General features: G+C 49.7%; 8 protein-coding genes across 8 annotated transcripts; 2 read left to right on the plus strand and 6 right to left on the minus strand.

Annotated features, from left to right (window-relative positions):
* Nucleotides 1-4,055: 4,055 nt before the first annotated feature.
* NECHADRAFT_45063 (uncharacterized protein) lies at nt 4,056-5,434 on the minus strand (the record flags this gene model as incomplete). Its single annotated transcript, XM_003049409.1, has 3 exons — nt 4,056-4,736; nt 4,795-4,968; nt 5,024-5,434. The coding sequence occupies 3 exons, from the start codon at nt 5,432-5,434 to the stop codon at nt 4,056-4,058; spliced, it is 1,266 nt and encodes a 421-aa protein (XP_003049455.1).
* A 1,007-nt stretch (nt 5,435-6,441) lies between these two features.
* Nucleotides 6,442-7,776, plus strand: NECHADRAFT_82845 (uncharacterized protein; the record flags this gene model as incomplete). Its single annotated transcript, XM_003049169.1, has 1 exon — nt 6,442-7,776. One exon carries the CDS (start codon nt 6,442-6,444, stop codon nt 7,774-7,776), a length of 1,335 nt encoding a protein of 444 aa, XP_003049215.1.
* A 1,162-nt stretch (nt 7,777-8,938) lies between these two features.
* On the plus strand, nt 8,939-9,753 carry NECHADRAFT_45551 (uncharacterized protein; the record flags this gene model as incomplete). The annotated part of the gene is made up of 2 exons (XM_003049170.1): nt 8,939-9,134; nt 9,182-9,753. The coding sequence occupies 2 exons, from the start codon at nt 8,939-8,941 to the stop codon at nt 9,751-9,753; spliced, it is 768 nt and encodes a 255-aa protein (XP_003049216.1).
* A 386-nt stretch (nt 9,754-10,139) lies between these two features.
* NECHADRAFT_82847 (uncharacterized protein) lies at nt 10,140-11,315 on the minus strand (the record flags this gene model as incomplete). Its single annotated transcript, XM_003049410.1, has 1 exon — nt 10,140-11,315. One exon carries the CDS (start codon nt 11,313-11,315, stop codon nt 10,140-10,142), a length of 1,176 nt encoding a protein of 391 aa, XP_003049456.1.
* Nucleotides 11,316-11,814: 499 nt separating this feature from the next.
* Nucleotides 11,815-13,545, minus strand: NECHADRAFT_95049 (uncharacterized protein; the record flags this gene model as incomplete). The annotated part of the gene is made up of 3 exons (XM_003049411.1): nt 11,815-12,141; nt 12,207-12,983; nt 13,063-13,545. The coding sequence occupies 3 exons, from the start codon at nt 13,543-13,545 to the stop codon at nt 11,815-11,817; spliced, it is 1,587 nt and encodes a 528-aa protein (XP_003049457.1).
* An 871-nt stretch (nt 13,546-14,416) lies between these two features.
* On the minus strand, nt 14,417-15,687 carry NECHADRAFT_82849 (uncharacterized protein; the record flags this gene model as incomplete). The annotated part of the gene is made up of 2 exons (XM_003049412.1): nt 14,417-15,562; nt 15,619-15,687. The coding sequence occupies 2 exons, from the start codon at nt 15,685-15,687 to the stop codon at nt 14,417-14,419; spliced, it is 1,215 nt and encodes a 404-aa protein (XP_003049458.1).
* A 2,310-nt stretch (nt 15,688-17,997) lies between these two features.
* On the minus strand, nt 17,998-18,914 carry NECHADRAFT_82850 (uncharacterized protein; the record flags this gene model as incomplete). The annotated part of the gene is made up of 2 exons (XM_003049413.1): nt 17,998-18,683; nt 18,743-18,914. The coding sequence occupies 2 exons, from the start codon at nt 18,912-18,914 to the stop codon at nt 17,998-18,000; spliced, it is 858 nt and encodes a 285-aa protein (XP_003049459.1).
* A 573-nt stretch (nt 18,915-19,487) lies between these two features.
* Nucleotides 19,488-21,246, minus strand: NECHADRAFT_82851 (uncharacterized protein; the record flags this gene model as incomplete). Its single annotated transcript, XM_003049414.1, has 3 exons — nt 19,488-20,404; nt 20,488-20,896; nt 20,962-21,246. The coding sequence occupies 3 exons, from the start codon at nt 21,244-21,246 to the stop codon at nt 19,488-19,490; spliced, it is 1,611 nt and encodes a 536-aa protein (XP_003049460.1).
* Nucleotides 21,247-22,946: the final 1,700 nt, after the last annotated feature.

Here is a 22,946-nt window from a genome sequence, read left to right on the forward strand (position 1 = left end):
CCCACATCCTTGCGACAGAAGTTTCGAGTGGAGCTAAGAACTATGTGCAGGGAAATAGATTCAGGATGAAGAGACAAATCCAGTTATAAATCCCGCGTTGAATACACAGCCGGTCTGTTCCCGAAGAGGGATCGTCGAGATAAAGATGCACATCATGGTGAGACACACGGCCCAAGGGACGGAACGGGAACTAGTGGAACATTGTGTCAAAGATAATTCGTAAGCTATCGTGCTATTTCAGTATCCATTCGCTCCCGGATGCGAAAAATTCGCCTAGATCTACCTTGTCCCGAAGCCATTACCCACCGTCTCGCTGATAAATCGAGTCGTCTAGTGATACAGTATTCCCTCGCATGATTTCGGTAGGCTTTTTCGGGATTGATCAGGAAAATGTATGCCGTTGCTTGCAGAGTAGGAAATTTGACAGGTTTCACGAAGCGACTGCTTCGGCTCCTCCTCTTGAGCTCTTTGGCATTTTGGCTGCCGAACAGCTACTTCTGTCTCCTATTTCGCTTATAGACAGCACTGGCACTGGATCTTCTCTCCACTCACAACCAACAGATCCGAGTAATCGCGCCGATGGCGGGCCGTGTTAGCGAAAAAGCGAAGCGTTGTTTCGGGAGGCGAGTTTCCGAGTGTTGCCCCAGTATCCTCGGGTGTTTCAAGAGAGCAAAAATTCATACAATATTGTGGATATGTTTCATCAAGCTAGAAGGTCAGAAAAAGCTAGTAAGGTGTCGATTTCTGGCCTTAATTCTCTGTTGCTGTCGGGACCATCAATGCTCTAGTACTAGGACCGAGCTCTCCCGATAGCTAGGATTGTAACATTGACAAACCATAACATAGAATGACAACCATTCTAATACTAGTTAAATCTAATATGGCCACTTGGCTATGGAAAACGTCGTGGATCAAGCTCGATCTACACGAGTCAAGAGGCCTTCACAGTGAAACACTCACGAGTCAACCAAACATGCTGACTGGCATGTGCATTCCAAAATCTGAGATAGCCGAGGCAATGTTGGTCGCGAAACATGATAAGCTGAAAGTCGGCGCGGCTGTCTCAGATCCTCCGCTCCGAGACTAATGTGTATCATGGACGGAACCGGAGACTAAGGTTACTATCCTGATCCCTGGACGGGATTCGTCATTTACCCCGAGCCCGTATGCGTGGTGGGGCCGTGGATTCCGGAATACCTTGTTCAGGCCAAACTCTGAACTATCTATGTAACCAAGGTGCGTGGCTCGGCCACTTAGGCATGCATAACTCCGCCCCAGGTGCCTAACTTGACAATTGCTGTGCTCTATGCCGTCCGTTACTTCTGGTCTTTCTTTCTATATCGTGCTGATAAGTGCGTTTTGGCTTCCATGTTTGACACTCGATCTGGATGAGAACAGTTTGGTCAACAGATATCATACATCTCCATCCACCACATATACTGCTCGACCACATGAGCTTCATATCGTAAAACTTCGGTCTACATATAGTGAATCATGGAGCTATTGCCACCTGTTATATCGGGTATAAACGTCCAGTTTGAATCTACTTCCGCGGCGCTGCCTTTCCCCTCCCTTCATGACACATTAGATATAAAATCCGAGACTCCCCTTTCCTTAACTTCCCTGGGTATACCGTACTAAAAGACCAAATAAATAAGAAAACAAGAAACAACGCCTTCCTCTGTCGTTTTCATCAATGGCGTCTCTGAAAGAGGCCTTCTGCCACAATAACGAAAGATGCAGTTAATACATGACGGCATCAAAACTTAACACCAGTAAAACACCGCCACCTACAGTCGAAGAGGGGGAGGCAATACAAGATGCCACCTTTCCTTTTACCAGGAGGGGAAATCGGCAAATTGATCCCATGTTGCCGTGCCATGTGTCGTGATTCCTTGGTTTCGCCGTGTTGGAAACTGGCGTATAATTGAGTACCACTCCAACTTTGGGCGTGTGCCCTTGCCGGCCAAACAGTATCCGCGGCGTGGACCATAGTGTGTGTCGTCGTAGCATAATCTGGAGCTTATCAGTGCTTGTCCAACGAGTTTCATTCATCAATAGTAGCCCAGTATAATAACAGACTTCCTGTAGAATGTTGAGAAAATTTGAATCCTTACCATTCCTTCATTAAAATTACCAAAAGCGAGCTCTTAACATTAAGAACCCACAGCCTGAGCTCGGTCAGTAAGCAATCAGGAACTGGCCAGTGGGGTCGCCAACTCACGATGGCCTGACTTTCAACCTCGATATCCTCTACTCTCGGACCTCAACAGGACGATCCCCACAGCGATGCACAATGCGAGACACAGGCAAGGACACACTATCAGGATGGCAGCGTACACTTTCCAGTCCTCGTCGTTTAGGTCTCGCATGTCCTTTGTCCACTCGGGCATATCGATGGACCCCGCCTGCACGAGCCAGGCCACAATCCAGATGGAGATGAGGATGACGGTGAAGATGAACTGCCAGGCATGGTAAAAGCCCTGCAGGATCAAAGAGAATGAGAAACGTGACATTTCAAACAGTTGCTCGCTTAACTCAGGCACGTAGAAATATGATGGCGCCGTGCTAGGAAAACGTTGATGCAAGGTCCCAAGTTATATCCTCCCCTCCGAAACAAAGGCATGTCACGCGGGCGGTGCGAGCTGACGGCGCTCAAACAGGCTTCTTGATTCGTTTCTCGGGGTCCGGAAAATGCGCTGTTCGGAACCCTCGGATGTCACCAAACCCCGGTCTTGCATGGTAGCAGCTTATCGTGGGAGCAGGGGTCTGCCCACTGCAGAGTGTTAGTGGGTTATGAGTCCGTAGGCGATGGGGTGGTTGGTTCATGGCGCTGATCTGATGCACAGCCCTCACCGTAACTTGGAATATACACGCAGGACGAATTACCAGTTGCGTAAGAGCGGATTAAGGTTAAAAGAGTTGCAGCTATGGTGGGTTCAGTATCCACGCAACGTTTGTTGCGTCTTTCGACCTGAGAAGGGCTCTGAACCTTTAGCAGAGAGAAGAAAACCTTGACTTGTTTGCTAACGGGCTTATGGCGTCATTCACGTAACAACAGGGCGCAGCTGGCCCGACAAAGCCTGTGCAGGGGTGTCTAGCGGCGATCATCGCGGGTCGATGCACGTCGGAGACTTGACAATTGCCGAGATTCTAGGGTAGGAGGACGCGTTTACGTTGATCACAAAACAAATACATTTTCTATATTAAATAAAGAACGAAAATGTTTGTTTCCTAACATGAGAAGCAATCAAGTACAAGATTTAGGTCCATCCCCGGTTTCGCACTACCACTACCGTCCTACATCCCTTTACCAAGAGGGACATTGCGCAATATGGGACGAATCGAGAGGCTTTGAAGTCTTCAAGCCTGGAATTGGTAGCTTTCTTCAGAAACTTTTGGAAACAAAATACCACACAACTCGAGGTCAATGCTGGCCTGCCAATACAGGTTATCGAAAAGAGGAGGTTGGAGTCCGAATTCCTTCTTATGACTTTGAAAAAGGAGAAAGATAGAAAACGATGTAGCTGCTTCCATGCTTGCGCGCGTGAAGAGAAAGGTTGAATAATTTGAAAAGCGAAGGCCATAGTAGTCATAACAGTTACGAACTATTCGATCCATGTAAAGCCCCCTGACCAGCAACCTAACTGTCCATAGATCTCCCTAACCGCGCCACGAAGCGTTTCTCAATTTGCCCAAATGGATTGGAAAGGCTGGTAACTAGAAGTCAGTTCTACCTCAGACACAAGAACTATTTGCAAAGTGAACCTTAAGCCTCCGCAAGTTGCAGAGCGTCTCAAATAATGTATGCTTCCAGTGCCATAAAGAAAGGCCAGGAACAGCTCCAGGAAACCTGCTTTTCTTCCAAGGGTGTAGACTGTAGACTGAATAGCTTTGGCATATAACTAGAAATATCGCGTTCCGTTAACAACTGGAAAATTCTCCAAGATGACTCAAATTCAAATTTGCTATTTTGATAGGAGAGATCGTTCAGTGAAAGGTTAATATCCACCTTGACAATCGTGCCATACCCAAGGTTATTTCTTCTAGAAGAGCTAGTCCTTGTTCCCTGCCACGGTTCCCTTAACTTGTGGTACAAGATAGTCCTTGATGTACTGATCGTTCCTCCATCCAGACCAGTCGGGCTTCTTGATTCCCCAAGAATCGTCAAACTCCTGAATACCCTGTCTAGTGTAGTATCGACCAACAATAACCCAGATGAACCAGCTTGCTTGAGCCTCAGGAAGATACTCTGAAAGGCAGCTCATGTATGTCTTGGCCTTGTTGTAGTTGTCGCCCTCCATTGAGTGTCCAAACTCGGTGAGCATGACAGGGAAGACATTCTTAGTGTTGGGATCCGATGCGTTCATAGCCTGGAAGCCCTTGGTGTAGAGGTTGTATCGGAGCGAGCTGCAGCTTCCAATGCTGTTCTCGTAGTTGTGAATCTCCAGGACAAGTTTCTCGCCGTACCCGGCAAAGTCATCTCGGCTGAACGTCTGGGTGCTTGGGTCCAACGCGGCTCCCGTAAAGAGGGGCGTGACAAAAGTGTCATAGTTCAGGCCAGAGATGATGATGAGACTATCAGGATCGGCCTCATGAACGGCATCAGCTCCTTGGCGCATAAACTTGTACAAGTCTCTCCAGTTGTACGACTTGCTGCGGAGATCTTCGTTGTTGGTGGGAGGTCGGGGCTCATTGCGGAGAGACTGGGAGATCTTGGCAGGCCAGCTTCGGCTCTGTGAAAGATTAGCATTTTCTGTAGAAGGTTTCGGTTCTTTAGCTGATGAAACTTACGTGAGCTGCCATGTAGGCATTGCCACGGGCCCATCTGTCAGCGTCAAACTCGGTGTCTCCCCACCAAGTGTTGCCGTCTGTGCCGCCGCAGCACCACTTTCCACTGGAGATGTGGTTGTCAAGGTTGATGTAGACATGCTGCTTGAGGCATTCAGCAGCAATGGCATCGTACACCTAGACATTATGTGAGTGGATATTTAGGGCATGGGGCTTGTTGGATGATACATACCTCGAGTCGCTTCGTCTGAGGTGTGAAGGACGGGTTGTTCTCCAAGACCTTGTTCAAGACAATAGTTCCATTCTCCTTGCCCAGACCCTCTTCAAAGGCTGTTTTAATATCAACATCCTCGCCGTTGTTGTCGTAGATCTGGTCAACCAGTTCCGTGGCAAAGGTCAGTCGAATGGCATTCATACCGATCGACTTGAGATCAGCAACAACTTCCTGGATCGACTGGTACTGGAGGCCTTCGGGGACCATCACTTCACCATGACCAGGCCAGTTGGCACCGGCCAGAGTGACGGTGTTGCCAGCAGCGTTCTTGATCCATCGGCCTGAGGTAGTGAAGGGTCCGTTGGGCCAGGCAGCTAGCACAGGGGCTGAGCAAAGGCCGAAAAAGGCCAGAGGCCTTGAAAGTTGCATGATGTAGTCAAAGGGACTTGACAATTGGGATGGAGTTGGGAGGAACAAGAACGGCAGTTACATCGTGGAGATATTTCGCGCATTTATAGAACTTGTCTTCTTGACTTAATTCATGGACTTATACCGAATCCACCCCGAGATCGACGTCAACACGAGTGCCTGACCAGACTTGGCCTCAAAAGAGCAAGGGACCCAGTGGCCCGGTTAACCTGGAAGCCGCGTTTCCACACATCACAAGGTCAAGCAGAATGGTAGTTTTCGGCAAGTCTCTCGCTATACTATACAACGCTGACTATGCGTACCAATGAACAAGCTCGGAGGAGATACCCCGATGCACCCCGTAATGGAAATGTAGCGTGTTTATCAGATGGCACTCTGTCCACCCCCGCATTAACTTCCCCGCCTTTTGGGATGGAAACGGGAATGGAAGAAGCTTAAAGTTGACGCTATCGGCTCCGTCATCCCCGATGGCCCGGGGTGTTTGTGTTAGGGTCGTATTCAGTGAGGGGATTCACGAGGCCGGCTCCGATATCCCCGTTGGCAGTTAATCCAAGCATGATCAGTTTATGTGAATGGTTAAATCGAGGCACTCTTGTGCTGGTATTTTTTTTTGAGTGCTGGATGAGTGACGTAGCAGTCTGTGAGTCTGTGCCTTAGTGGAGGTCATTCTCTTTTCAAAGGTGGCTTTCTTCATCTCACTCACCTAAGCAAGCCCTCACTTCACACAGACCATGAACTGAAGAGCACAGAATAACCTCTCAAACTCACTCCATCATTTCAACTGTGGAATACAATCTTATCCTCTCAATCGAAAATACCGAAAGCTTACGTGAGTTGCAGGGATCAAGAATGCCTGCCGAGGTTCGGTTCTCAGAAGCGGGGGAGGCGGTGTGCACGTGGCCCCTCAACGATGACCGCGCGTTCAACTTGACAATGCTGTGAGAGTCCGTCAACATCAAATCACGCCACAAGTCGAATAACAACGATATATCATACTATAAATCATAATGGCCAATAATACTGACTCGAAATCGTCAACTGCGGCATTTACAGAACCCGATTCAGCCAGCTACTCGTCCTTCCAACGCGACATCTACCAAGCCTTTCGACCTCCTCCATTCTCAACCAAGCCCTCAGAATGGGAGGCATTGGCCCGGGCCAAGGTCCCTCCGGCTAATTTCGACTATGTTAATGGCTCTGCAGGCACATCCGCCACTGCCGATGCCAATGTTCAAGCTTTTTCTCGTTACCGCCTCCGACCGAGCTGCTTGGCCAATGCCACCAGACGAGATGTTGGCGTGGAACTTTTCGGAACAAGGTACAAGAGCCCGTTGCTAGTTGCTCCCATTGGCGTTCAGAACATCATGCATTCCCACGCCGAAGAGGCCACCGCCAGGGCTTGTCATAATATCGGAATCCCCATGATCCTATCTAGCGCTGCAACTCGAACGATAGAGCAGATCGCCGAGGCAAACGCAGACGGCGACCGCTGGTATCAACTCTACTGGCCTAAGCCGCAATGTGAAGAAATCACCGCTAGTCTTCTGAACCGGGCAAAGAGTGCAGGGTACAAGGTCCTCGTCGTCACTCTGGACACGTTCCTCCTGGGATGGAGACCCTCGGATCTCGATACGGCCTACCTGCCCTTTATCTGGGGTGATGGGTGCCAAATTGGACTCTCAGACCCGGCTTTCAACAAACTATTTGAGGAGATAAAGAAGAATGACCCACGGAGCGTTACCGAGAAACTGGTCGAGTTATTGACCATCATGACACGACCCAGGACATTCAAAGGTGCTGCAAAGGTACTTGGCAATGCCAACGTCTTGCAAAAGTCCAAAGCTTGGATCGACGTCATGAACTCTGGTACCTACCGCGAATGGGAAGATCTGAAAGTGCTGAAAAAACTCTGGGACGGACCGATTGTCCTCAAAGGGATCCAAACAGTCCAAGACGCACACAAGGCCATCGAGTATGGCATGGATGGCATCATCGTCTCCAATCATGGAGGTCGACAACTAGACGGAGCGATAGCGTCCCTGGATGCCCTCGCCGAGATTGCGGCAGACGAAAAAGTCACAGCCTCCAACTTGACACTTCTCTTCGACAGCGGCGTTCGCACTGGATCGGATGTGCTCAAGGCCCTGGCTCTTGGCGCAAAGGCTGTCTGCATCGGTCGTCCGTATGTTTATGGGCTAGCTGCTGGTGGACAAAAGGGCGTGGAGCATGTTCTCAAGTGTCTGTTGGCGGATATGGACAATAGCTTGGGAAATTGCGGCAAGAAAAGTATTCGTGATCTGAGTAGGGATGATCTTCAGATTCTGCCGTTGTCGAAGCTCTAGACTCATCGATGCCGTACGCACGCGCTGTAAGCTTTAATCGAGGAGGCTTAGGTGCCTTGACAGATAAGCCCATTTGTCTGGTCAGGCTTGCGGAAAAGACAATTATCTTCTATCGATGTAATATAGAAGAGGGCGCTTAGTACTTCAGCAGGAGGGAACAGCGGCAAAAACTCAGTATGTAAACTCAACCTAAATCCAAGATATCAACAAAGACAGGTTCCAGTCTCATGGATTGTCACTGACGATCAGACGCGATTGGCTGGTTGCCTCGGCTGTAAGGAATTGCCTCGAGAAGCCCACCCATTCACCCACCTGGCTTTTAGTGCTGCTAACAGTACCGAGTCTTTTCTTCACATGATAGAAATCATCGCGATAACCAGTGCAAATCGCCCATTGGGTGGTAAAGTTTCAACCAGGTAGAAGTTCCGCGATGAGATGATGTCATTTATCCAACTTCACTTCCCCATTGAAGGTTCAACCGCCGATGGGCTTCATTCAAACTCAACGCGATAAGCCTAATCATGCAAGATTCAATCAATGTTCATAGTGCCCAGGCTATTCTCAATTGTTGACACAGTCCGTGAAACTACATGTGGTGGACGGATAACTCGGCATGAATCTACAGGGATGCTTCACTAGGTGGACCTAGTTGATAACCACCACCACGTTTCAATACAACGCGTCGACAGCTTCTTAAAGCAGATTGGGTTCCTTTTCAATGTTTCAAACCTCATACAGCTATTAATTTGACACGGCTGTTCCATCAACCCTGATTGGCAGCTCAAATCCTTTGCCATGAATCAAAAGTCCCGCCCCTGTGTCGATCATGACCTGTCGTCGCGTTACCTCGTCCCCTCATTGGCTGCGGGTCCTTGAACCAAAAGTCCTGCTAATACGTTGCCATGATTGCACGTGGGGTTTGTGTAGAGTCCTTATCGGACGGCATTGGCTAGGATTCTTTGAAACACCTGCTGTTTTGGTGACTTTGCTCCGTCGGACTGGGAATACTAGATTTGGATCTTTTCCGCTTGCTAGACCGAGCGATTTACATTTGGTCCTGTATTGTTAAGGATGAGCTGGAGTATTTAGTTCGTGGGTGCCCAGGCTTGGCTTTTCCTCCCTCCTCAGCGAAAGCCTGCCCCTTTCAACTCAACCCGTCATTATGGCTTATACGCGACTTTTGATCCCTCTGGCTCTTATTTCGGGCGCTTCTGCTGCGTCGAGCAAATCTTGTCCTCTCGACCTTCCTCTTTCATGTCACAACACCACTGCCGTCGTTGATACATGCTGCTTTATCCCCGCTGGTCAGCTTCTTCAGACGCAATTTTGGGACGCCAGCCCGGCGGCAGGTCCATCTGGTAAGTCGCCTCGGTATTGAAAGGGTCCTATTTCTGACCGTGTACAGATTCCTGGACAATTCATGGTCTCTGGCCCGACTACTGTGATGGCACCTACCCGCAGTTCTGCAACACTGGCCGTGAATATCATGACATCAGAGGCATCGTGTCCCAGTTCCTCGGCAATTCTACCCTGTCCTACATGAAAAAGTACTGGGTCAGTGACAACGGTGACGATGAGTCTCTGTGGAAGCACGAGTGGGACAAGCACGGCACTTGCATCAGCACCCTGGAGCCAAGCTGCTACACTGGCTACAGCACTGGTGCCGAAGCAGCAGATTACGTCAAGAGGACTGTCTCACTGTTCAAGACGCTTCCCACGTACAAGTGGCTCTCCGAGGCTGGTATCGAGCCATCCGAATCCAAGACGTACACTATCAGCGAGATTCAAGACGCTCTTGAGGAACAACATGGTGCACAAGTGACTCTCGGCTGCAGCGGCAAGAACCTCAATGAGGTTTGGTATCACTTTAATGTGCAGGGATCGCTCCAGGAGGGTACTTTTGTTCCTTCGGCGCCTGATGGAAGCAAGAGCAGCTGCCCTGACTCTGGCATCAAGTACCTGCCCAAGAGCTCATAGGCTAGGCGAGGTATTGGGATTATCTTATTTCAGTGCGATATGCACTGCTGATGGATGTGTATCGTCGATCAAGGGGGAATGTACATAAATGCATTGACGAATAAACACAGTACATGAACCCATGATTTGGCAAGTTAGGATTTGTAATGCCAGCCAATAAGTACATCTACATTGCATTAGCCTTTCAGGTCTCGATAAACCTAGTATTCTAGTATATCGCACAATCCTGCATGCACATAGCAGCAAGGACTGGCTGCTTAGAAGAATCGAGACGAGATACATTCCCAATTTTTCTAGCACCAATGACGTCTACAAGAGAAACCACCAAGCGCAATATGCACATAATTCTAAGTAGTATATAGCTGATCTAGCTGCTCGCAGCAAATCTACACAACAGGGCTGGTCTCCTCGTCAATCTTGATACCAAACGCACCCGAAGCACCGGTATAACTCTCATTAACGGCCTCGCTCGCGTAAACCCTCATCTCCTTCTCATAAGCAGCCGTAACACCAGGTTTGTACCCTCCAGCCTCACGCAACAATCTTCCCAACAGCGCCGAGTCGCGCACAGCGGTGTTGGCACCGATACCTCCTGCAGGAGTCATGGAGTGGGCAGCATCTCCAATGACAGTCACACGAGGCTCGTTGGGCCACTCTGGAACGCCTGAGGGAGTGGAACAGGTGATCTTCCAGAACGCAGCTTCAGACTCGTTCATCTCGTCAAATAGTGGCTTGAAACGCGGGTGCCAGTCTTTGGACATGGACTTGGCAATTTCTGCAGCCTGCTTGCCCACAATGCTGTAGTCGTCGTTGGGAGCGCGGATCACACCTGGTTCTCCTCCCATGGTCCAGCCGAACTCGACATTTGGGTCGTCCATCTCACTTGGGCGAACGTTGGTGATGATGAAGACAGCACCGTCTGGACGCGTGGCGTCTCGCAGTCTGAATACGCCTTCGCCGAGTCCCTTGAATGCGGTGGTTGGTGCCTGACCGTGGATACCTCTGGCGCCGGTGTCGTAGACCTTGAGCTTGCCGCCCGAGACCTGCTTTGCAACTTTGGAGTAGATGCCTTCACCACCGATGAGCATTGAGCCCTCAATCGACTTGGTACCATCGGAGAAAATGGCCCGGACACCATCATCAGTCAACTCGTAGCCTGTGACATTCCTAGACCACTCGATGTGATCTTCACAACCTTCAGCAAAAATCTTGCGCATATCTCCTCGCGCAATGCCGACAACCTTTCCACCCCGCGACACAAGCTTCTCAGGCACAACATGCTCCGTCTGCTCTCCGGTCACGGCATCAAAAGCGGCGAAGCCACTACCTCCAGTCTTGCCGCACTTGTCCCAAAAGTGCTCCCACGTCTTGGCATCAAGGACTGACTCGATTGCGTCGAGACCCTCCGTAGAGAGACGGAGCCGATAACCTTGGGCGCGAAAGATGAACGACTCATCGCGCTCAAAGATTCGGAATGGAATTTTGGATAGGCGAAGAGATTGGGCGAGAAGAAGAGATGCGAGGCCGGAGCCTGAGATGAGGATTGGCTTTGCTACCGACATGATTGTTGTGGTAAAGTGTAACGATGGAGAAGCACAAACCGTGGTGAAGAGTGGTGAGGTTAAATAATAAGGATTTCGACCTGGAATGCTTGCATCAGCCAGTGACGCCTTACCGCGCGGCTTATATCAGCACAAAGATCTTGGAGTCTTGTTTTCCCCGCTCGAAAAGTTCCTATTATTAATACGCTCTAGCTACTTCAAGTTTGGGCTACAGCGCCATCGACTTAGCTTTGGCCTAGGGTAGCTTTTCGGCACGATAAAGCTTGAGATCTCGGGGCAACTATCGAGCCCTAGTATTATTTATCCCCTTATTCCTTTCCTAGTATTTCTTCTTAAATAAGTAGTTTTTTAATTAATTAATAACTTAATAATTATTTTATATTTTTATAAAAATATATTATCCTAAAATTATTAATAAAAAAAACTTTGTATTATTTAAAACTTAAAAGAGCTTAAGAATTCAAGTTTAATATTACCTAGCTACCTCTTAAGAAAGAGATTAGGCGCACCTAAAGCAGGCGGCATTAGTGCTATCTCCACAAGCCTTGTCAAATACAGCCTTTTCAGGGTAGGGACAGAGAATGCGGTTCTGCGTTGCGCCAGTCTGATCGGTGATTATATACGGCGTGCTCTCCGGGACCGTGCCGTTCTCAACCCAGGCACGCAGTTGTTCAAAGAGACTGGTGGGCTGTCCACCGCTACCACCGAAGCAGTGACCCAAGCCTGGCACCTCGTAATAGTGATAGAAATCCCAAACGTTCCCCGTGGTGGCATTCACGGCATTATAGTAGTGCTCGGTACCTTGAACTGGGATGATGTTGTCGGCCTGTACGCAATACCTATTAGTAACTTTGGAATGCCATGAATGCTAAAGGTAGAGGGAAAACTTACTATACCATGGAAGGAAACAAGCTTGCCTCCAGCATCGCGGAAACTCGACAGATCGGGATCGCTCGTCCCAATTATGGAATTGTAGGTGGATATGCTAAGATGAGCCAATCTGTCAAATTGTTGCCTGGTCAGGCTCGTGAAGTTCACTGCAGGATCCTTTGCCACGAATAGCTGGAGCCATTGGAGACCGAGCATGCTAGGCGCACCGACGCAAGACTCCGAGGTGCAGTTGGTTGCAGCAATTCCAGGCCGTCCGTTGGAGCTTGGGGACATTCCCGTCAGGTCAGCACCCGGAAGGACACCGAACCATGTGGATTTGCCATTCTTCGTGACCATTCCGTGCCAGGTGGCGTTGGCTACCAGAGCAGCAGCTTTCGTGATCTCGATACTACTGCCAGTCTGGTCACATTCTATAGTCGTGCCCACTAATGAAAATGGATCGAACTGGTTTATACACTCGACCGCCTCGCCAATGATACCGTCCTCAACCCCATCTAGACCATCGCAGGCAGAAATTGCAGCTGATGTGAGGGCGTCAAGCTCGCATGGGAATGGATATTGGTTCATCTCGTTCATGACCTGCTGTGGCCACTGGACGTACGAGGAGACCTCGCCCCAATTGATAGCCGGAGCACCGACTGCAATTCCGTCGTAAGCATCAGGGTAACGCTGTGCAAGCATAAGACCTTGCCTTCCGCCCTGGGAGCAACCATTCCAATACGAATAGTCTGGGAGTTTGCCGTAGAAGTTCTTGATGACAGATTTGGAGATAATAGCCTAGTTAGAGTAGGTATGATTAGCTGGAGGTTCACCTCCAAACCAACACAGCTCGGTGAGCTCGGATGTTTGACTTTACCTGGTCGTTCAAGGACACAGATGCCATGTTATTCAGGTTGTACAGATTTACGTTGCCAGGGCTAACCAAGGCCCATGGGGAAGCTTCCTGAGAGCCAAGGGGGTAGAGACCGGCGTCTGTGGTCGAGGTCGCATATCCGTCAGCCAGTGCGCCATACATATTTCCGTACGAGAGGAAAAAGCGGCCGGCAACAAATCCGCCACCACCGACTGCCTGGAAGCGGTTGTTCCAGTGGTCGACAGGAAGCCAAGTCTCAACCCCGATCTGATCATGCTGTCCAGGATGCGTGTACGAGAGGGTGACGTTACAAAACGTAGCGTTGACTAGCTGACGGGTAGGTTGGGTGTATCGATAGGCGGAAGGCGCTGTTGTGCTGAAGTTGGTTATAAGTTGGGCATTGACGTTGAGGATTTCTGCACCGGCCAGAGAGATGTTGGCGAAAGTTGATGGAACGCAGGCATTAGCCAGCGCGCCAGCAGGCATGATGATAGCTTGAAGCATGAAGAGACGATGGGCGTAGATAAGGGTTATATGTCTGGGTATTTGGGCTGTAAATCGGGTTCCCATGGGCGAGCAACTGGACCGGTGGGTAGCCTATCTAACCTCCCAGCGTGGTGAAGTTATCTTATATAGGGTTGTTTTGAGAATAGGAGACAGGCGGCCCCAGTATATAAACGATGTGGTAACATGACTCCACCCATGGTCAAAGTAACAGCCGATAACTAGAATAACTCAAGTTATGCGGAACTGTGGGGGTTTGATTGGCTACTCGTGTGTTATAAAGAGGACGACGCAGAGAGTAAAGCATAATCTCGACCAGGGTCCAGACTGCCTACCCATCGGCGCTCTAAGTCTAGTCGATACGTTACGCGTAAAGTGACGCTTCTGACTGGATATGTTATCTTTGGCGGGCAACATCACACCCCACGTCCAGGACATTTTTCTTCCTGTCGAAGCCTCAGACAAACCTATCCACTCTTCTTGACTGTATGGGACCTCGTAAATGGTCTTATCCACTTAATTCCACGTCACCCTGCAAATGAGAAAAACATCCACCGAGAGGAATCTGTTAAATATGCCGGAATATCAGTAATTTATGAGGTGGACGCATCCCTTTGATGATTTTCTTATCAAGGGCCGGGCTGCAATTATAATAAAGAATACATTGCCAACACATCATATCATCATGACTTTGATGATTCTCATAATGCCGTTTCGGCCATTTTGTGCATGATTGCTTTAACAAGGCATCCCAGCGGCCTCGAGTAATTCGACCTCTGTTTTCCCCGCTGCCTCTTCCTTCAGCTTCGAATACTGGGGACAAATCAACGAACGTTCAAATTCAACATCAAGTCTAGTTGTCATTGTTGATCATCTGTGTGGGCCACTGCAACCATGTTCCCCATCCTTGGCCCAACTCGGACGCGATGCTATTCAGCAGATAGCAACCTACTTGCGAGAAGATCCAATGCCTCCTACACCAATGAAGCACAACCGCGAAATGCGCCAGCACAAGCAAGGCTTCGGGATTCCGCTTATATAGCAGTCCTTCAAACTCCGCGTCCATAATCTGGGGCCAAGAGAAAGCCGTCAGGAAACATTCAGGTAGGGTCGCTTCAAGACTGGTGTCCTCGTAAACACTAAATACCCATTGAAGCCTAGCGAGCGCATCTAGGCTGCTTTCCCTTTCGCTGTCATTCAAGCCTAGACTGTCCTGGATCAACAATCTGAGCGACGAAGTGCAACCACCGCCGCGGCGCCTGTTTGCCAAGGCTGCTCCGCCGTGAAACATGCCACGGTATTCACTCTCGAGCAAACTCTCCCAGGCATCCATTGTGGCAGCTCGTACTCCCCGGTGTAGTTGGAGGTAGTAAAAGAACCGTTCCAGCGTGCCTTGTTGCTGGCCGAGTGGCGCTACGTCGCATAAAAGATGTATCCCGAGCATCCAACTGAAGAAGATGATGCGTAGATGCTCCTCTTGCATCGTGTGGACTTGCTTTCGGTTGAAGCAAGCCAACGCGTGTGTTTGAAACTGTCTTGCTTGGTTTAGGTAGAAAACGCTCCGATCTGGCCTCAATGTCGCAAGATATCTCGCAGAAAAGGCCAGAATCTCGTTCATGAGGTACTCACAGTCGAGCGCTTCCTCAATAATTTTCAGTGGAGTCACATCATGCGTTCCCATCGGGGCCACAGGAAACTGCAGTGACCCGTGGGTAAAGTGATGCAACAGTTCCAGCTGAGCAAGGTTGGCCGGGGGGGTTTCGATACCGTCTGCCTCAGATATTTCGCCGCATTGGGGTTGGGGTGAAGATTGCGACGCCTCTAGATTCGATGCCGCAGAAAGAGAGTTACAAGACTGTGCCGGCGATGATGATGATGACTCGATGCGTGCGGTTGTGGTGCTTATGCCCAGACTAGCGTCGATGCCAGCAGTCGAAAGGAACGAGCAATCTCTTCCAGTGATGGAGCAGTTGCCGCAAATGGGCTTTGTCTCGTCGCACTAGACATGTTAGAAGTGCTCAAGTTTGGTGAAATAATCCTTGGCAAGAAGCGTACTTTGATGTGCCGTCTCTTGCATGTGGCACATCCATATCGAGATTTCCGATGGCCACGCCGCGTGGACATGGAGTGATCCCTTGTCCTGCAACAAAGGGAAGCAGAAGGCAGAGAGACACGCCTATGGGGAATACGAAGCGCCGTGTTGATTTTAAGGCAAAAAGTCGAACCCGAGGACAGAAGAGGCTGCTAGTGGATAAGGGGGAATACGGGGTGCTAGGGCCAACGTCACCGTCGGGTCAAGTTTAAAGCTAAGATAGGTAACCTGGAGCGAGCCAATCAAAGGCTACTAAGTCCGCGTATTGCAAAAGTGAGGATCGTTCCAATGCATGGCGGCCAATCACAGAGCAACAAGTCCACGGATGCCTCTCGAGGGCCCATGAACAGTGGCGAGTACTTGGTGGGGACTCAAAATCACCCAACCGTTGATTCGGAAAGGAAAGATACCTCTGATTACATATAAATTAGTTATGTAGGTGATGTATACGATCTGGTGCTCACCCTAACCCGATCTGGAATTAGTAAATAATGAGGATACTTGTGACGGCTCTCTAAAAAATTGGGATGCTTTCTAAATCAACGACCCTTTTTCGGACACAGATGCGGCTCTGTAAAGGAATGAGTTTGACTGAGAGTAGGATACAACTGGTAAAAAAAAAAAAAAAAAGTGTTGACCTTTATTTCTTGTGCCTTATTCACCACCTCTTGTTTCCGTCAGTCTTCTTGCACTTCCAGCTTCTCACCAAGACAGACATATCTACGATGCCTAAGCTCGAGCCATACAGGGGGGGTACTTTCTCTGGCACTACGTTCCCAAGCGACAGCTGTTATTATTTTCATAGTTATTTTTCTTATTCCGAAAATAGCAGTAGTATGGCGCATATTGACGACAAAAATATTTGGCCGAGCTACATTTGTTTCACTGGTGCTTTTATATTATTCCCATCTTCTCTCGGTTGGACAATCTCGCTGGCTGCCGTCAACTGAAGATGTCCATGATTTTCGCTCAACCTTGCCTATCCCCTTCCAGTTTCCTAGACTTGTCTTGTCAACCTAACCCGTGGTGTAGCCGTCCCAATGTCTATGGTCTAAGTATCGTCATTCTTGTCTATCAAGATGTTCTCTGCCTTCGCGTCACCCCACATGATGCCGTGGTCGTGCAACCTGTCCAGTGACCAACTAATCTGCGACGCCCAGCATTATTTCAGCTCAGCAGAGCTCGTCGCCGCCTTAGGTTTTAACAGCACGCACCTTTTGTCAATCCAAATGAACAGATTTCCCGATAGACCATTGTCACCCCAAACAACGCCTTGCAGGCGACAGATGTATATCTCCGGCGGAGGGGTTATCTCGGCCAGAACGATTTGCTTTAACAGCAAGTTCTTGCTTTACGGGCGCCTGGCCGAATGCGGGCTGGAACACGAGGTAGGACATCTTGTAGAAGCAGTCGACAGGCTGTCCATCGTGGCCGTTGACAATGGCGCACCAGGGCGATCTGACAAAGGTATGCTTGGGGCTATCGTAGCGTAGTTGTACGATGGAGCATAGCTCCAGGTCCACCGGTCAGGTTCGGTTGGAGGGTTGTTGTCTACTTTGATGAAAGGACTGCCCCAGCGAATAATTTTCGGTTTCAGGCTGTCTGGGTTGCAGTTTATTATCCATAGGAACGAGGACTCAGGTATAAGTCTGTTAGGGAATAGGTAGTGAGCCAAAGTTGGTCGATCAGCAATGGGGAGTTGAAAAGCAACTGGGTTTTGGTGGGCATAATGAGGTTTGTTTTTCTCCTAAGTCTGACTGTCGCCCAGGGCACCAGATAAGCTGGTCGTGGCGGTGCCAATATGTGTCGTCACCACCATCGATTTCTGGTTCGCCGGAACTTAACAATTCAAGCCGCTATAAATACTGCTGCGTGACGGTATGGGATCGAAGCAATCGAGTAGGGCAGATGTGGCAATAAAAGACATAGCCACAGGCTGATCAAATAATTAAGGCAATCTTGGTTGGTCATATGCATGCTCAAACGATCAATGTCGTTGCGCACCCTCTTTCATGGTTCTAATAGTTCTGCGTAGCAAAATTGAGGCCGAAGAACTGAAAGGCGAAAGTCACTGAGATATGACTTGGGACGAACAACGCTCGAAAGTGAAGGTATTGTATTATTACTAAACGCTGGATCCCTGTTAGTCAAGCCCGATGAATTACAGTCTACATAGGAAAGGGCCTGAAATGAAGAGAAAAATGGCCAAGCCTAAACAAACCTCACACTCCCAACACACAATCTGCTCTATGTATAGAACACATACACACACACACACACCAAAAAGAAAAAATCGCAACCTGGCCACCCGACTTAAACTCTGTTAGAAATATCCCACCTGTCTACTTTCGCTCCACATCATCTAAGGTGATAGTCGACTCGCCAGTCGTCCTCTGCCAGTCGTGGTCGGCGTTGGGCTGCTGGACGACCGACGGGAACCAGTACCAGAAGATAACCATGACGACAAACATAAGCGCCGAGTCAAACACATATAGCGGCCACTCAGTGCTCAGCAGGTATCCGTCGTGACCCATGATGAACTCGATCATACGAAAGATAGACCGCACCATGATCAAGGCGCTCGAGGCGTAGAGCATGTACAGGAGTTGCTCCCACTTCAGCTCAGCAGGGATCCGCTCAACGACCGGGTCCCGGCGCATCCTGTTGTGGAAGAGGACGGCCGTGGTGAAGAAGGCACCAAAGACGACGATGTGGAAGCCTAGCCCGCCGATGACAATACCCTGACCGACCTTTGCTAGATCACTTATAACCATTATGCCCGCGGCGCCACTCTGGATGGACATGGCGAGTATGTCGCCGGTGACGAATATCCTCGTCATCCAAAGCGGCCTGAAGAGGGAATGCTTCTCCCCGCCGACACTACGAATCACCCGGGACAGCGTCATGTATATCGAAGCCGCAAAGAGGACGGGGGAGAGGAGGATGAAGGAGTTCTGGATGGCGTAGGGCATGAGCTTGGCCGTGTTGTTGTGCGATACGATTCGAGCAGTGTAGCCAATAACCTGGACTGTTGTTCTCGTTAGGAAGCGGAAGCCGGCAGCTGGATGCAGTACAGTGGGTTCTTACAAAGGCCTCCGACGGCGAAGACGGTGCAGAACCATGTTCGGTTTCTCCAGATACGCCACGAGATGGCAACGGTCGCGACGAGGAAGAGAACTAAGAAGACGACGGCTGCTGGAACAGAGGGGAGGTACTTCCAGAGGTAGTAGTCTCCGATGTAGGGCTCGAGCTTGGCCATTTCGGTGGGAGTTGTCGTCTGCCGAGATTCGGAGTTTTGGTTGGAAGGAACGTGAAAATGTTATCTGAGATACGGCGTGATGATTCGATTCGCCGATTTACTCTCTTCAAACAGGACGAAGAGGATTCTTTTATAGAAAAGACGAGAAAGAATGACTGAATCTCCTAGTCCTGGTAACACATTTCGTCTGGATTGTGCCGTCTCGTACTGGCAAGAAGGCGATTGGCTGGCGCATCTAATGGAGCAGCTTGGCATTATCAGCCAACCGTAAGCGTCTCTGTACGAGGAATCAGAGATTTGCGAACAAGGTTAATAATTTGCCAAGTCCACCTGAGGTTCCCTACAGACGCGAGTCGTGTACCCTGAACGAGATCATAGCGGAGAAAGGACTTCAGCAAAGAGACGAGTACATCGTGAATGTTTTTGAAAATTCATATAAATACATGAAATAAATCGCTAATATTCCAAGCTTTGCAAATTGGGTATCTAAACCAATAATGCCAATGCGTATACCCCATACTGGGCAGTCTCACACAAGACCTCCTATGTCATATCTCATCTCATCTCGCCAACTCAGACATTAGCTCCTCCGTCTCTGTTCTCCCGTGTTCTATCACTATGCCCCGTTTCGTCTTGTCCCCCTTCACTTTGTCTACTCCCCGTCCTGCTCCCCGTCCTACTCCCCAGTCGTCGTTGCTCAGTATCGCCTAGCAGCTCATATTCAGGTTCATTCGTCGGCAGCTCGTGAGGCCCCTGGTCGATGGGTAGTTCTGCTGGCTTATCGCTGTTGACTGCACGATATCCTTCTTGGTGCATCTGGTCTGGACTCATGGGGTCTTGTTGTGTGACGGTGTTTGATCTTCTTCTCCGGCGGATGACCATGAAGATGGCACCTGCTGCAGCCAAGGCGCCAAGACTTACGCCAACACCAATACCCGCCTTGGCTCCGGTAGATAGACCACTTGATGATTCGGATGTTTCGCCGTCGTTGTTGTGGTTCGAGTTTGATGATCCAGTTGAACCCTCCTCTTCCTCCTCATTATCGTCCTCGTCGTCGTCGTCGGACGTTGGCGCATTCTCATTCACGGATGAGACCTTCTTCGCATCCGCCCATGTTCCATACTCGTCCAAGTGTAGTTCCATAACATCTTTTCCATTTCGATAAAAGATCCAGAGCTCTTCAGATTCCGGCGCGGCAACTAGTGCTAGTCGAGCCGACTTGTCGCCAGCCTTGGGCCACTTCTTCTCCCCAGGATCCTTGGCAAGTTCCCATCCATCTTTCCCGTTAGTGACCTGATGAAGCTTTGAGTCTGTACCGACGTAGAATATATTTGTCAAAGATTCTTCGTTGGATGCTAGGGTGACGCTGACTGTCGTCATGTCGATTTCAGGGAGAATGAATGGTACGTCCTTGGACCAGTCAAAGGCATATTTTGATGTTGCGGTTTTGTTGGTCGGCGTTGGGCTCTTGAAGCCTAGTGGGAGGGAACCTGTGTTTCTCGAGTCAGTGTCCGTAATCGTATGCCTCCTCCTTGATGCTTCTTTGCGCCGAGGCCGAGGGAGGTCAACATACTCAGACTCCACTTGTCCTTGTTCTCCTCCTTGTATCCAGCAATGGCAAAGTTGTCCGTATCGTACGGAAAGATCACCGACATGTTGGTCCCACTCATCCTCGCTGCCCCCAATGTCTTGCCCTCTGGTTCGAGTTGGGAAACAGGTCCAATGTAAACCCAGTCGGTATCGTCGTCGTATGCTAGGACATTGACCCTTCCATCCTCGTCGTGGTAAAAGACCCGGTTCCCGCCGGAATCGCCAAGCTCCACCACAGCTAGCCCTGTATCCTCGTGTATAGACGGTGCGCTGGCGTCTTCGCTGACCTTGTACTCTCCACCCTCTTGCAGTTCGTAGTCGCCCGTCTTCCAGTTGCATGTTACGTCGGCGTTGACTAAAGAACCGTCACGGGCTTGGAAGAAAACTGAAGCCTAGCGCATTGCTTCGCATTAATATTTGGTCCAGAGAGTCGGGGCATAGGAAGCAAGTTACTCACGACTGTCGTCCTCAACTCATCATCGTACCATCCTACCACTGCGAGTGCTGTTGCTGGCTTCGGTTTGGCCTTGATAGGAAACTTGTGCATCTCATCTGTCGGAAATACGGCCGAGCCATTGCTATTGCAAGCGGTGTGTACTAGATCGCCAGACCCGGGATCTTGGAATGCAAAGTGAGGCGTGAGAGAATACTCCGACCAAGTCCACCAACCAGTCATTCCCATGGTCGGATTTGCGAGTAATAGTAACGACCCCAAGGTCGAGGCGACGATTGACCGAGGCATGTTTGGCGGATGATCTGATTCGAAGGAGGGTCACGTCGAGGAGCAAAACCCGAGGCCACGGCTTGCTCAGCTTGATGGGATTTCCATCCGGGCAGCGGGCAGCGCGTGGGGAAGATCGAAAAACGTTGGCAAACGGCGCGTAAAAAGAGGATCTAGTCCAAAGTACGGATATGTTGTTAAGGTTAAAGGTTGAAAGGACCCAAGAATCAGGGAAAGCAAACGGACTCCGAAGGACAGGGTCCAATTTCGCCCTTCTGGGCAGAGCGATGCACAAAAAGCGTAGCATCCTGCGCCTACAGACAGGGCTTTTGATTTGCAGGGGTTGAAAGGCACGGCAGGCTGACTAGAGGCAAGGATTAATCCGCTAGTGCTGACTTTTTGGCTGCTTATGGCATGAGTTTGAAACGTAGACGAGCTTTGCCGCTGCAGGCTGTGGAAGTGCAAGACTTGATGTGTCGGGCTATTGTGACAGGCACGGGTTTTGGTCTTTGCCAAGGTTCCAAGACTCTTGGAACCAAGAGATCGGGGATCGCCAAGTCTCTATCAAGCTTGTGTTCTTGGTATTTCGACGTCCTGGCCTTTCATCCTGTCTCTCTGAGCTTCAAGACGTGGCTCCATCTCGGGTGACGGCAGCAGGGTTCAGGGGGTTTCACTGGCACAAGACATTCAGCCCCATGCAATTCAGCCCCCAAGCCCCTTTACCCATCTCCATCATCCATTGGTGGACAACGACGAATAATATGCCCTATTGAGGAGGCGCTCACAATAACATGAGACCCTGGCCCCATCAATCAAGCCGATCCTCCGGCTCTGCTCTTGCCAAAGGTCCTCGCTTCCGACATCCGTAATTGTTAGGACGGATACGGTACCCGTGATTTTTGCGAGCCTTACGCCTTATGACTGCATGTCAGATCCTGACCGTGCGTAGTACTTCCCCAAGGTGTCAGTCAGCAATTCAAGGTGTCGTGTTTCAAATGACGTTAAAGGGACATATTTTACGAGTTGGATCTATTGGCTGATATAAATAAGATTTAGTTGCACTTTGCTTTTATGCTTGTTTAGACTTATGGAGTTTTATCAGGCAAGTTTGCAACAATCATATCACAGGCAAGCTGCCTGCGAGGACAATGAGAGGCGCAGTGGTTGTTCATGATTTACAAAATGACCTGGCTTATCTTTATCAATACGGAGATAGTAGTGAGGGTCTTTCATGGTTCTTGATTTAGGCTATGTAATATCCAGGTAGGTAATGACAGGCCGGGTCCATCCATCCTGCGGGCAGCGGGTACCAACTCCAACCGAGAGCATTGCAATATTACGGGAACGAATAGGCAAGAAACAATAGAAGGCTCCAAGGCACGTAGCCTAAATCAATACTCCTCATCATCAAACAACTCGCCGAATGGAAGCTCCATCAGGGCCACTTCCAGCTCCTGCTTTGCTACACTTCCCCTTCGTTCCTTCGCGCGTGCCAACTCGAGCTCAGCGTTCAAACTCTCCTCTTCAAGCAGCTCATGGTGCATTTCTTCTTCCCCACAAAGAGTTAGTTGATTACCTTTTGGTTCATGCTGTGAGTCAACGAAGACCCCTCCTTGAGAAACCGACGAAATTCAAGCAACGTGGACGTGGCGAGTTGGATCGACGAACTTAGCACTCAGAAATGCAGTCGAAACAAAATTGATGGCTGGCTGCGGCCATAG

The sequence above is a fragment of the Fusarium vanettenii genome (assembly GCF_000151355.1).
Source record: "Fusarium vanettenii 77-13-4 chromosome 7 genomic scaffold NECHAsca_9_chr7_10_0, whole genome shotgun sequence".
In the NCBI taxonomy this organism is placed as follows: domain Eukaryota; kingdom Fungi; phylum Ascomycota; class Sordariomycetes; order Hypocreales; family Nectriaceae; genus Fusarium; species Fusarium vanettenii.